At 37.6% G+C, this 14,505-nt stretch overlaps 1 protein-coding gene and 1 long non-coding RNA gene across 7 annotated transcripts in view; one reads left to right on the top strand and one right to left on the bottom strand.

The window, feature by feature from the left end:
* The window catches only part of LOC145434897 (sushi, von Willebrand factor type A, EGF and pentraxin domain-containing protein 1-like), a 221,150-nt gene that overhangs the window by 160,155 nt on the left and 46,490 nt on the right, over nt 1-14,505 (top strand). For all 3 annotated transcript variants that reach the window (XM_080312126.1, XM_080312125.1, XM_080312124.1), the window contains exons 74-81: nt 8,635-8,801; nt 8,884-8,990; nt 9,993-10,134; nt 11,550-11,781; nt 11,937-12,150; nt 12,221-12,472; nt 13,102-13,321; nt 14,167-14,342. In XM_080312126.1, coding sequence (XP_080168252.1) covers nt 8,635-8,801; nt 8,884-8,990; nt 9,993-10,134; nt 11,550-11,781; nt 11,937-12,150; nt 12,221-12,472; nt 13,102-13,321; nt 14,167-14,342 — 1,510 coding nt within the window. The remainder of the gene's footprint in view (nt 1-8,634; nt 8,802-8,883; nt 8,991-9,992; nt 10,135-11,549; nt 11,782-11,936; nt 12,151-12,220; nt 12,473-13,101; nt 13,322-14,166; nt 14,343-14,505) is intronic.
* On the bottom strand, nt 141-8,005 carry LOC145434922 (uncharacterized). Of its 4 annotated transcripts, XR_013913630.1 has the most exons (6): nt 7,498-8,005; nt 5,431-5,486; nt 4,398-5,096; nt 3,676-3,865; nt 3,018-3,113; nt 141-1,303 (listed from the first exon to the last, which is right to left on the bottom strand). It is a non-coding gene; the product is annotated as an uncharacterized LOC145434922 (long non-coding RNA). The 4 variants fall into 4 exon arrangements; XR_013913628.1 differs by having other exon boundaries at nt 4,398-4,845; nt 4,907-8,005; XR_013913629.1 differs by having other exon boundaries at nt 5,431-8,005.

Raw genomic sequence — 14,505 nt, 5'->3', positions numbered from 1 at the left:
TTAACCCGGAAAATTGAACACGAAACGTGATCCAAAAATTGAACGCCTAGAAGTGTTGCGAAGTGTTCAAATTTAAGGTGTTTACCTAAAAAGTGTTCAGTCTCAAAGTGGCTGGTTGACTAGTCACCGGAACGCAGGGCTCAAAGTAAAATCAGATTTTATTGATTCATGAATAAATGACGCTTATAATACCCAACCTGGGTGATTAAATACGTGCAAACATTGAAATTTCCAATAGCTGCTGTGACAGGGTTTCATAAATTCAGATCAGCAGTTGAAACCGTTCCCGGAAGAGTCGATGAAATTACGAACATCACAAATGCTTAAGAGCAAACTTACTACAAATATCATGCAAATCGCTCAATGATGAAAATGAATGCATAGGGAATTAGGGATAGTGATAAAAAAATATCATTTAGTATCCTGAACTTTCGTGACAGGGGCATGGAATCAAATTCATTGGTTACGCCCGTTAGCGGAAAACATGATCAACACAAATCATTACAACTTATTTAAAACTGTTCAAATTACGGCTTGTAAATTTCTAATTTTATTGTAAACAAACAAACAATGAATGTATCAGTATCAATACCACTACCACGATAAACAACCATAAGTATTTTTTCACTCTTAATGAAATTGGGCCTGCTAAAAATATCGTAGGGCTTGCATTAGTAGTATTTATATCAGCTTAATGCCAATCACTTTTGTTTAAATAACAAAGAAATCGTTTCTTTGAGTCCATACAAATTTTGCAGATTTACAGAAAAGATTTTGTTGTTATTTAGCAGTCTGCTGCAAAATATGAAATATGGAAGTCATTAGGGCAGTGGTTCTTAAAAATTTTTGGACACGCTCCCATATGATAGCAAAACATTTCACACACTCCTTGTTGTCGTATAATTAAATTTAAAAAAGCAACCAGAACGCTAGAAATCCCAACGGATAGTTGGATGGCAGTGACGGTAATGGTTGTTGATGAGAGAATATTCAAATATTAAATTCTGACCATACACAGAGAAATAACTACATGCTGCCATGCATGCATGTGCGAAAAAGATTTTAGTTTACAGCGGCTTCACGTCGCTTCAAATGCTTTCTCCTGTTTGACAACCACTCCTTTAGGGTATGACAATCCAATGCGTAGCAGCTCAAAACGTCAAGAATGTTTCTGAATACTCCATTTTCACTGAAGCAGTTTTATATTCTTGCCATCAGCTGCAATCCAGGCTCGGTCAATCTCTGATTCGTGGCGTGCCATGGCGTTTGTTTCTTTTCTACTGGTCGATTTCAAGTTGTGCTCCTTGAAAATGTGAATAAATTCCAAAGTTTTGAATATGTCAATGAAAATTCTAAATTTTATGCAGAAATAAATATAAAGATTTCACACACGCAGGTTACACAAGCTTAGGAAAGGCGTTCGGATACATGTAAAATAAGGTGCAGTGAAAAAAAGAAAAATTTGAATTTCAAAAAGTGCCTTTGATATTTGGTCCCAAATCTTTATGTCATGAACTTGGTGGAACGGGTATCTTCCTGTTCAACACTACAACAAACGATAGGCCTGGATTGTTTCAAAAGTGAATCAGTTACAGCAATTCAGCTATATAATTCACATATACCTCATAACTGTATGTTTTGTTGAAGATGATGATTTTCATATCACTTGAGACATTGTTAAACTGTTTTATATATTATACATATTGTACAAGCTGCTGTACTCATCTTTGGAATATTCTAGAACTTTGATAGTCAACCTCGAGTCTTCCAGTAAGAGTGATGATAACTCATTTTGAAAGTGTTCCGATTTCTGGTGTATCTTGGAGTTGATCATATAATAACTCTTGTATATTGGTTTCAAAACTGACTCCACCATGTGCAGTGGTTCAGGCCGCTGGCTGTATGAACAGGTCACGGTAATACACTCTGCTATGTCTGTGAATTGAACTGTCATTGTCTAGTAAAAGTACAGATTCAGAATTTCATCATGCTCGACTTACTGCAGATTGTGGTTTATCATATGTACAAGTCATTGAAGTAATGTTAACAAAAAAAGATCCACGACTGTTGTTGCTTGCAAGAAGTTGCATATTGGAGAAACTTTTCAAGGTGTTGATGGTTTTCCTTCTGGAATACGCCCAACTAAAAGACAAGTCACTGGGGGTATGCTCAACTTTGATCACTTTAGTTGTGATCAAACAACTCTCTTTATCTGTCTACCAGAAGGAAAACCATCACCACCTAGAAAAGTTTCACCACTGTGCAACTTCTTGCAAGCAACAACAGTCTTGTATCTTTTTTTTTTGTTAACATTACTTCAATTACTTGTACATATGATAAACCGCAATCTGCTGTAAGTCGAACATGATGAAATTCTGAATCTGTAATTTTACTAGGCAATGACAGTTCAATTCACAGACATAGCAGAGTGTATTGCAGTGACCTGTTCATACAGCCAGCGGCCTAAGACACTGCACATGGTGGAGTCAGTTTTGAAACCAATATACAAGAGTTATTATATGATCAACTCCAAGATACACCAGAAACCGGAACACTTTCAAAATGAGTCATCATCACTCTTACTGGAAGACTCGAGGTTGACTATCAAAGTTCTAGAATATTCCAAAGATGAGTACAGCAGCTTGTACAATATGTATAATATATAAAACAGTTTAACAATGTCTCAAGTGATATGAAAATCATCATCTTCAACAAAACATACAGTTATGAGGTATATATGAATTATATAGCTGAATTGCTGTAACTGATTCACTTTAAGAACAATCTAGGCCTATCGTTTGTTGTAGAGTTGAACAGGAAGAAGGACTAAAATTAGCATAACGATTAATAAAAACATCTTGAATCAGGTCTGCGTTTTTTTTCAATTCGGCCATTTTGACATTTACATTGACATTCAGACGCACAGGCAACAGTGAGAATGCAGAACTGTAACTCAAAATGACAGTTATAGCAGAACGTCGCAGGTCTATGTAAACAAAAAAGAAAGATTACGGTACCTGTTTCAATAAGACATGCGCTTGGGTCTTGGATTATATTCGTTTGTCTCTCAATTTGGCTTTGAGATGACAGTTGACTTCATCAACCTCGTTTCGCTGAAAATGTAATTGATTGCAAACAAGATCCGACAATAAATGTAGTAGAATTGTTATCCCTATGGGTTCGGTTTTCCATTATTATAATTGACATACGGTAGGCTTTACATATAACTTTGATTCCAAGATTTTATAGGTGCTTCGAATTGAGACGAGAAAATATACCAGACAAAGGACACATTGATTGTCTTTAGTACGAAAACTTTGTGACATCTTATCGAAGGTGTTGAATACTTTTCCTTCATTGCGGTAATTGTAACTGTTCTCAATCTTTCAAAATCCTTCATTCCTGATAAAATTTAACTAACAAAATTAATTGGAATTAGCACGACATGGGAAATGATCTCCATTTGATGTTCCAAGTATAGTTCAGTAAGCGGTAGTTTAAATACAAGTTACACCAGCTCTTCACATTCAACAACACCTCTGTTCAATGTACACAGATCAAGCCTCTCTTCAGCTAATATAGCATATATAGATAGTTTTTTGAGAAAATTGGGACTGCAAAAACCGGCACATTACATAATCAATGGTGATATATGAAATGAATAAATAGACTTACATAATCACATGTTTCCATGGGTTCTTGAGGCAAAAGTATGTATCACAAAAGATGACTGCACCGGTACAAAATCTGTTCAGATGACTGCTCACGTCACAATCAACATTGTCTGTTAGCAGAGGCACGGTGAAACCAGGGTTCTTTTAAAAGAGTCGACATCAGTTGGATGAATTTGAGGATCAATCTAAGACTGTTGAAAAGAAAATACTTGTTTTAAAAATTTGCAATACAAGGGAACTATTCAATATTCGAACAGCTTCTTCGAGGTACAAAACTTCAATATAAAATTGAATAGTATATAATATATTATTATATAGTATAATCGTCAGCAACTAGTGGAGAACTCGAAAGAACGTTGTACATCAACAATATTATCACAAAATAAGACATTACCAGCATTCAGTATTTACTTACGCAGATATCAGACTGGATGTATTGTATGTGACAAAAGGGTGTCTTTCATAGAACAATTAATTATTGTAATGGAAAGTTGCATGTGACCTTAACACCAATTTTACTCCAGCCCGAGTACCATACTTTCCTGGATTGTTAATCCTTTTAATGAAATTTTACCAGCAAACATTCATAAAAATAACCGAATGCAGCTGAATCAAATTCATTATCTAAGGATATACCAGTTTACTTACGCAACATGGCGATGCTTAACAGTATTTCAAACAACTAATCTTTTTCAAAAAAGTGCCATTTGCAATACATACTACCTGCACTTTGGGGCATTTTTCATATTCTTTCCATCGGTCGCAACCCAGGCTTGATGAGTCTCTGATTCGTGGCACGCCATGGCGGCTCTTTTTCTGTACTGGTCAAATCCAATTGCTGCTCCAAGAAAATACAATAAATACCAAAGGAAAATTGTAAATTTTATGCACAAGTAAATATAAATATTTCACACAGGTAATACGTTACAGAAGCGCAGGAGAGGTGCTCAACCCCCCAGGTTGAGAACCACTGACCTAGTCCATTATAGTTCAGTAAGCAATAGTTAAAGCACAAGTTACACGAGCTCATTACTTTCAACTACATCCCTTTTCAGTGTTTAGAGTATACAGTTCACTGTACACTGTACAGTGTACACAGATGAAGCCTTTTTCAGTTCATATCGAATAGTCCGTAAGCTACTCTGCGAGATAGTTCGTGAGAAAAGTAGGACTGCAAAAACCAGCAAATTACATAATCAATGGTGATATAAAAATTGAATAAATAGGCTTACATAATCACATGTATCCATGGGTTCTTGAGAAGGTCTGCATCGCATAAGATGACTGTGCTGGTACAAAACCCGTTACGAACGACTCCTCACGTCACTGTCAACATTGTCTGATAGCGCAGGTACGGTAGACCCAGGGGGCTCTTTTTAAAGAGTAGACATCAGTTGGACGAATTTGAGGATCAATCCAAGACTATCGAAAAGAAAATATTTGTTGCGAAAATTCGCAATACAAATGAACTGCTCAGTAATCACGCAGATATCATACTGGATACAGTTATTTTTTTCTGCAATAAGTTGTAGGTGACAGAAGGGTGTCTTTAATGGAATAGAAAGTTGCACATGACGTTACCACCAATTTTACTCTGGCACAGTTAGTATACTTCCTGAATTGTTAACAATTTCTGTGAAATTTTATCAGCAAACGTTCATAAAAATCTTTATCACAAAGATAACCGATTGCAACATAATCAAATTCATTCTCTAAGGATATACCAGTTCACTTTACAAAACACCGTGATGCTTACCAGTATTCCATACAGCAAATGCATATCAAAAAGGTGCCAAGTTCAATACATACTACCTGCAAAATAGAGTTTAGTTCAGTTACCGTATCTCAATAAACTCAGAAAAGTCAAATGGGGGATTGGGCAAAACAAATACTACCCCTTGTGATCCATGGTTTGTTGAAAAGATTGTTTGTTTGGCTGTGCTATTATTGGGGCGATTTTTTGGACCTAAAAAGGTAAGATTTTGAGTAAAAAATTCAAATTCACACATACTTTGATGATGAAAAACTTAATTTTGACCCCATGTACTTAAATTAGGTGTTTCTCACATAGTGTTAGAATTGTATTACCGGAACTTATCCTAATTTCTGACTGGGGCTGTCTGTTCTTCCGAAGTAATTTGACCTGAAAAAAATCTTTTAGCATGAAAATTGACAAATTTTTACATGAAAAAGAACTTATTTTATCGAAATCTCGACTCATGAATAATTCTAGTATCAGTTACATCTCGTATTATGGTAGAAATAATTAAAAATTTGTTGTAGTACAACGAAAGATACTTTCCTACATTTTCGGGTAGAAAGTGTCTGTCCTAACTAAGTAGCGTGGCAAGAATTAAGAAAGAACGTTCACCAGCTGCAGTTGTTGGCCGGCAACACTGAAGTTGTGCGTCCACTGCACTCTCTCTCTCATTATGACAAAGTTGTCTACATCGCAATTTTTCATCATACGGTTTCTAATAGAAAAACCAATGCCCACGCAGTCTTGCTTCAGTTAGGATAGTGCAATAGGCTATGTTGAGTATTTGTTTCATTTGACAATTTATGATTCGCAATGACCAGACGATGGTCCGTCTACAACGGTGGGACTATAAAGTGGGCTACAAGATGTAAATTGTAAAATGATAAGTTCACCGACAGTGCAATTATAGAATGTAAACGTGGAATGGCAGCGACCGATTTTGCAGCCTCGTTCCGCTTCGCTGAAGCTTTACTCAGACTTATTTTACGGCAGCTACTGTAGGATTTATGGCAATCCAAAAGTCGTCTTCCAGAGCGTAGAATTACCTGAATCTGGTATTGATCGAAAGCTACTGTCACACTGACTCAGAAAATGTAAATGAAAATATGATCAGGCACTGAACCGCTTAGAATTCGCCCTTCAAGTCTGAATTATCGGCATTGTCCGAACAATCGAAGAGCCGCAATGGGTCATTGTTATGGTCATTGTTGTGCGTTCATCCGATTGTTCTGAACAATGCAAATTTTAGATGTTGAGGGTGATTTGTCATCTAAGTGCGGAGCCTGACCCTATTTTGATTGATATTTTCGGAGTCCGTGCGACAGTAGCTTTCGATCAAGACCAGATTCAGTAAATTCTGAGCTCTGGAAGACAACTTTTGGATTGTCATAAATCCTACAGTAGCTGCCGTAAAATAAGTCTGAGTAAAGCTTCAGTGAAGCGGAATGAAGCTGCAAAATCGGTCGCTGCCATTCCACGTTTACATTCTATAGTGCAATCATCTATGATACAAACGAAATGCAAGTTGCCAACAAAATTTTGATTTTGTAAAGAATTTTGACCTTATTTTGACATGTCAAAAAATCGCTTTAGTTAACACCTTACCACTTAGAATAAACAGGACAGTGTATAATGTGTTGCAGTTGAAAAACAATGAAAACCGTTGCATGACTGTCATACCGGCATTCAATTGCTGACGTTGCAGTACTTGTCCACAATGGACCACAATATCGCCTACATAGGGATATTTCAGTGTGGATAAAGATAACATCCCTTTATCCTTAGGTCAAAAAAGTTACTTCTATAGCAGCTTCCCATCAGTACCGTAGTACTGGACCTGGTCGCAGCATGATATATTATCAGATTCGAAGCTCGATCATCCAGCAATAAGATCAGACGAATCATATACTACAAAACATCTAAAGAACATTCATATGAATGAGCGATATCAGTAGCCTACTAAAACATCTAAAACAAACGACCTTACTGCAATGTCAAAACGAGTTCATTTTATGACTATTCTCACATTACATATATTCAATAACATTTACCGCATTTCCATACCTTACAGTACATGGATGTTACGATCCTTTACGCCATCAGGTAGTAGAAACTGCTTCAATATATCCATTTCGCCAAGTTTTATCGTGTACCCTACTCTCTGCCTGAAGCCTGACGAACCACTAATTCAAATCCAAACTGAAATCGAGCGCGCTCTACCGTAACGAAGGTGGTGACCCCTCTGCGTCACGGGGGAATATGTATATTTCAATGAAATATTACCCTTAAACTTAGTGCTGGGTCAAGTGAGTAATATTATTTTACATATAACATGATTTAATGTGATCTCCAAGCGTACCGATGGTTTATCAATGCGAAATTGATGATACATTATTAAGTATAAATTTTCTTGAAAATAAGCCGCAGTGGCGAAGTGTTACAAGTAAACGGAGAAATACGCAGAAGCGTTGCGACGATAATGGCCCAATGCGTTTATATGCCCAAAAAGTGTGTCTGTACGCAGAAAAAAGTGTTATGAAGTGTTCAATACGACCTTGCGGATTTACAGTGTAGTGTTTTTTCACATTCTGGGTCATTTCACTACTTGGGAATGGGTGATCTGAAATATGTTACTCACACCAGCAATGATGGGGAATCTTAAAAATAGTTATCAAATCTGCTTTCAAATTATTTGAAATTCCCAATCCACTCATGAGTTCACAAAATTAGTCACTTTGAGGCTTCAGATTCATTTCAATGCGTTGTCGATTATTAAATCATGATTTGGAGTCATGAGTAGTGAAATTAAATAGATTCTTCAGATATCTAACTCATAAATTCATGGTATATTTTTGCTTAATCCATTGATGGTAAAATATCGTTGCAAGCAAGCCAGACTCCTGATAAAACATTCGTGATATTAGTTACAATGACTCTGTAAGTACAATATTTAGAATTATTTACTCGGAATTCGAAGTATCGTGAATATCCTAACTGGAACCTGTTTGCCAGTGTTTTGTAAGTGTTCTGAAGGCGTTGACCAATATTGGTGCTTCAAGCCTGTTCAATTCCCTCTCTTCAATGGGATGTTATAAGGACACTTTCCTTTTTCATCATGGCGTACATGAGTGTTGAAACTAAGAATTTAAAAGATACGTTCTCTTTGCAATCACAAACTGATTTTTCTACCATCTTTACCAGGCTACCTACAAGTGTGACGTCGGCTTTGTGATGATGCGGCAAGACGTGCAGCTCCCAAACAATACTGTAATCATTAAATGCCTATCAACTGGAGAATGGGAACAAAACATACCATCCTGTTTTCCAAGGAGATGTGGTACGCCGCCAGCTACGACTAATGGCACAAGGTGGGTCTGTCAAAACAATCACCAATTAGAAGTTATAGTTTTTCAACACTCACATTATTGACATTTCTCAATGTCTTTTTAGCGCTACAAATTCTGCGGTTTACTACCCGGAAAAAGTTACGTACACATGCGATTATGGCTTTGAATTCGGCCCATCTACCGACTCGACTATACAATGCACTGCCTCTGGTATGTTCTCGATTTCTTTTTATAGAAGTTGAGTTGAATGTGACATTGGTTACTAGGTTTAAAAATGTTAAAAACCATTTTTTGTGTGTGAATATATTATTGGTGAAATTCATTAGGTGATCTCTTTATTCATATCAACAGTTTTGAACATCTGAAAACATGTACGCCCTGAACGAATATGAAGTCATTGCATTAAAACTTGAATTGTCAACTCAAACTCTGAAGACAGTGGTTGTGAATTGTATTGTGATTCGAGATCTCAATCATTGATTCAGCTAATGTCATTTTTAAATTCAAGATTGTATGTGGTCCAGGGTTGTAATGAATCGAGTCATGACCTGACTAGAGTCATTTTCTCAAAACAAGAAAATGGCCCGACTCGACTCGAGTCATAGCGCATGACTCGAACCAAGTCAAATGATTCGAGACTCAGACGGCCAAAACCGACATTTCATTGTGATTTGGAAGAATAGTAAAGTAACCACACTATTGGGATTTCGTCTATTGGTACTTGTACTTAAAATGCGACCAGAAACTGCTAAAAGTGAGGAAAGTAAGTATATTATGAATGCGAACCATTCGATATCACCCAGCAGAGTTATAAGAAGTAGGTTTAGCAAGACTTTAACTGGAAACTGAGCAGTCAACACAATGACTTGGACGCGAACTCGAGTCATAATACCGTGTCTCGGACTCCACCCACTGTTCGCTGACTTGGACTCTGACTTGACGCGATGGTCAATTGAAAATGACTCAACTTGACTCGAGTCAAAACTGCGAAAGTGAGATTGACTTATGACTCGGAGCCTTGTGACTTGGTTACAGCCCTGATCTGGTCACAATTCACTCCACCGACGTATAGCGGTATAATTCAAAGTTAGAAGAAATTATTTGTGCAAATTTTGTAATGAGACTGATCAAATATATCACTTCTTCCCATTGTGACTTATTCCATCGCCATTTGCAAACTCGTGGTTTCATAATATCTGTTTTATTATCCAGGCAAATTCTCAAGTCCTGCACCCAAATGCAGACCAGTGTCTTGCGGCGCTCCTGTTGCAGTTCCAAATGCTTTGGTACATGCTGAAGCGAACACCTATTTGAGTGTGGCCGAGTACACATGCAATTTTGGATACGTTTTAGCGTGAGTAGCAACGGAATTGTTTAGTCACGCCATAAGTTCAAGATAATATCAGATAATCGTCGGTTATATTTAGTGGTATCAACACGGTAAATTATCAAATGGTGGTTAACTATTTAACCTCTGAAATTTATGAAATGACCCACTTCAATTCAAGCTGTCTGGAAATTTACTTTTGCATCACACTAATTGCAGTAAAAATTCATTGGAAAGTTATGATATATCGTTAGTAGGGCTGGGCACAATGAATCAAGTACTCGAATCTGAACCGAGCATTAATTTTAATGATTTGAGATGAGAAATAAAAGACGATTTTTCGAGTACTTAAATTATACGCTCCTCGCACCTGAAAGTTAATTCACTACGAGAATTATAGTTTTGTTACTATTTTCCACTGAGGAAGCCTTAAAACCTTGACTGGCCGTGTCGCAGCATACCGGACATAGTACAAAGCTACGAACGTTACTGGGAATACTCATTTCCGAAGTCATGATCATCCCACAACATTGTCAAGAAATCCTATGAAATCAATATGGTCGAAATAATACCAAAGTATCTTTAATGTGACGGATACATGCATTATTTCTTTTGTGGTGGCATGGACGGGACAAGTACTCGATTTTGGCTAGCCCTAATCGCTAGTTAACATAAATAGGCTACCATTTTGATAATACTGTGGCAATGATAAAGAGATTGTAGCAGTGTGAGATTATGCAAATATGAACACAAAATGGAAATCAAGGGATTTGGTACATAGAACGTATGTGGCATCAAAACCTTTATGCAGGTTCTCGTACTTTTGGAGATATATGCAAAGAGGTAGTCAGTGCTCAAGTCCTTCTACTTCTTCGGAATATCCAAATATGTTTGACTTACTTGCAGTGCATATGTTTTTTGAGACAAGCCTATTTGCATGCTTTGGAATTAGTAAAGTTGAAAGGCACTTTGAAATACGTTTGTACCGCTTTTAATTATAAAATTGTTATAAAATCTTTTCAAAAATCGTACCATCATCAGTCATTTTCCATTAGTCACAAAGATACACCTTGTGATTTCGAAAGTATCCACCTCTGATTAATCGCTGAAAGTATGAGATTTCTCAGCCAAATCTACTTTTTGGAACTAATTAGCCTACTCGGTTTCTTTCCGTAGTTATATTTTGTGCATCCATTTAAAGTAAATATGGCATGTCTTGGAAATCGCTATTTTACTTGTTCTCGAGTACACATATACTGTGTTGCTTTTACATGTACCTGAGTGCTAACACTGACTGCTTTGACCGCCTTTGGATATATATAAATTTAATATTATACTCACAGACTAGCGTAATATTAGTGTTACTCTGCTCACAACAATTCCAACTTCTTAGATAACCCTGACTTCATCCATCTCATTGACATATAACGTATAAATAACAGCACAGAATCAATGCCAACTGAATACTTTGGATCTCAATGCACCGGAGATCGGAATTGGACCTATGTACCCGCAACAGAGGGCTGTGTTCTGTATCAATGCGGTCCGCCTCTTATTCTACAAAACGCCGAAGTCCCTCCGTACACGCGTGATACAAGATTCGGAGACACCTTCACATATGAGTGCGTCAAAGGCCACGAGGCGCCTGAAGAAGACCTAACCGTTACGTGCGAGGTAAGTTTCACTAATAAGCCCAAATCATCAGCCCAGTTTTAAGTCAACATTCAACTTGTTGCTGAGCATAAGCATTTGAGTACTCAAATCTTAGTCGAGTATTGATTGTAATCGAGTTACGTAGTCAGATATGCCAAACTTTAATTCCCTTGCAGAGATACGGAATATGGTCAGAAGGGCCAAAATGTCAACCAGTCGATTGTGGTCCTTATGCATGTGCCCGAAACGCTGAATGCAAATCTGACGACACGATTTACGAGAGCACAGTGACCTCACAATGCTACGAAGGTTACGAGTATCAGCCCAACATCACCGATTACAAAGTCAGTTGTCAGGACGACGCGTCGTGGGGTACTCCCAATAATATCGGTAAGAAATGTGTGTCATTTGCTTATGGACATGTATTAATGATTCAATTTGGTTTATAATCAAATTACAGGAAACCCCACTGAGTGTGTGCGGCTATCATGTGGTGACCCACCAATTATTCAGAACGGAAATGCAGTTTCTCAGAATGACACGAATATTAACTTGTTCGAATCAAAGTATCGTTACGAGTGTGAAGCCGGCTATGATTTGATCGGGGATGTAAATTCGATATCGTGTCTATCGGACAGATCTTGGGGGCCTGGTCCTTTGCCAACCTGTGAAGCAAAGGATTGCGGCGATCCACCAAAATGCATTGATAATGGTGAGTGAGGTTTTGTAGTTTTAGCAATATGGCAGAAGGTTAAAACTATAGTTTTTTTCTGAATTCAGCCACGCCAAGTAGATCGGAATATAGTATAAGATTGCTTATTAGTCTAAACATAAAGTTGATCGATTATTATGCATTGCAGATAGTTTTATTCGGTGTTCGACGGAGAAGCTTCGAATATTATTCCAAGAATATAATCTGGATTTTGAGTGCTCCGAACACTCTCTGAAAAATTTCGACTTGGTTTATTATGAGGGCTGTAAATTTCGTAATATATTTTCCGTAAGACTCGGAATCCACAATGAAACCTTCACAAAATCTGTAAAATATGTGATGATACTCGGCACAAATTTGATATTTATAGCAAACAATACGTAAATATTCTCAATTTATTTATATAATCAATGTTCCAATCGAACAGTTTTTTTTTCAAATCACCAACAATTGTGGAGAATCGGACCACTTCAGGCTTTGTCTGAATACGGTATCATCATTACAACGAAACATTTCAACTACTATACGAGCTCGCCTGTCATATGATATAGCCGCCTTGTACTCCACTCAGGCCGTTTCAAAAATGTCAATATTATATATTAACTGCTGCAATTTATTTTGTCATCCAGCAAACTGCTCCTATGACACAACAACGTTCCAATCTCAATTCTCCGTATCATGTAACGAAGGGTATGAAGTAGCTTACGATATGTCGCTTATCAGCATTGAATGCACTGAGATTGGGGTGTGGGCCATCCCACCGGCAGAGGACTATCAGTGTCAGCGAATCGAATGCGGCAATGTGCCGGAAATTGAGGATGGCCAAGTTGCGTTGGACGGCATCAACAGGTTTGTTTCCTGTTACAGAAGTGAGCTAGACATGCAGAAAGTATGTCTCTCATATGAATTATATACATGTAGGCCTATATTGTCACTCATATATACGACACAATATATATACGGCGCACAAAAATTTTGACTCGAGTTCCACAGGAACCACAGGCATCTAAGCGAATTTACATTTCATTTCCTGCTCAGGCAACGTTACTCAGTATAATCATCTTTCATTCCGTTGCCTTGTAGTCGACTTCTATCAAAATAGGCCTACCAAGTCAGAAGGAGTTGTATACGATTTAAAATACTGCATTGAGCTTGCGGGCTCTCTTTACCCTGCTTATTCAAAATTTCATGCTGTTGACATCTTATTTTGTGATGGGATTGTTGATATACAACGTTCTTTCCAATTCTCTACTAGTTGCTGACGAATACGAGTGTCAAGTGAAAACATTTTGGTTCATTTCAATAGGAATATACCGCACTATTAAATTGTATATTGAAGTTCTGTCCCTCCACGAAGCTCTTCACGATCACCTTTGTTGAATGCAGACTGTCTTTCACAGCATTCAATGAGCTACCCCCGCGGTTTTGTGACAATATAAGATGTGCGATACGAGTAAACGAATACCTTGAACAATAGTTTAGTTAATAACAACAGCCATGACAATGTCAATGAATTTTGCATGGTACCTATTAGTACTGATGGATATTCTGCCAGTGGGGTGATGTCTGCACTAAAAACGTTTTGGAACCTCTGCCTTATAATCGTTTCAACAAATCGATTTGCTTTTGTGCATTATTTGATCTATTGTTTTTGAAAACTTAGTGTCTAAAATGGAATATTCTCTCATATTCAGTGCCCGCCCCAAATATCAAGACCAAGTAGGCTACAAATGCAATGACGGCTACGATATGATTGGAGAGGCCGAAGTGACCTGTCGCAGTGATCGCAGCTACACTAAAGTGCCGACATGCACGCCGGTGTCTTGTGGTACTCCTGTTGACGTCGAAAATGGATACAGAAATGTTACGGGTTGGTAACATCTCCTTTTTACACACACGTTTGTACTGGGATCCGTTTTACTGAGCTGGTTACTTCAGAGGTAGCCATCCCGAATTGAACCGAGACTTGTATGCTTCAACATCAGAGGTGTAACCACTGAGCTATGGTCGCTTTCTTGAATATTAAATGCAAT

The sequence above is a fragment of the Botryllus schlosseri genome, chromosome 3 (assembly GCF_051294905.1).
Source record: "Botryllus schlosseri isolate E-star chromosome 3, Bs_hap1, whole genome shotgun sequence".
Taxonomy (NCBI): Eukaryota; Metazoa; Chordata; class Ascidiacea; order Stolidobranchia; family Styelidae; genus Botryllus; species Botryllus schlosseri.
The sequence above is the reverse complement of the archived record's forward strand: the minus strand, read 5'-3'. Positions and strand labels throughout refer to the sequence as shown.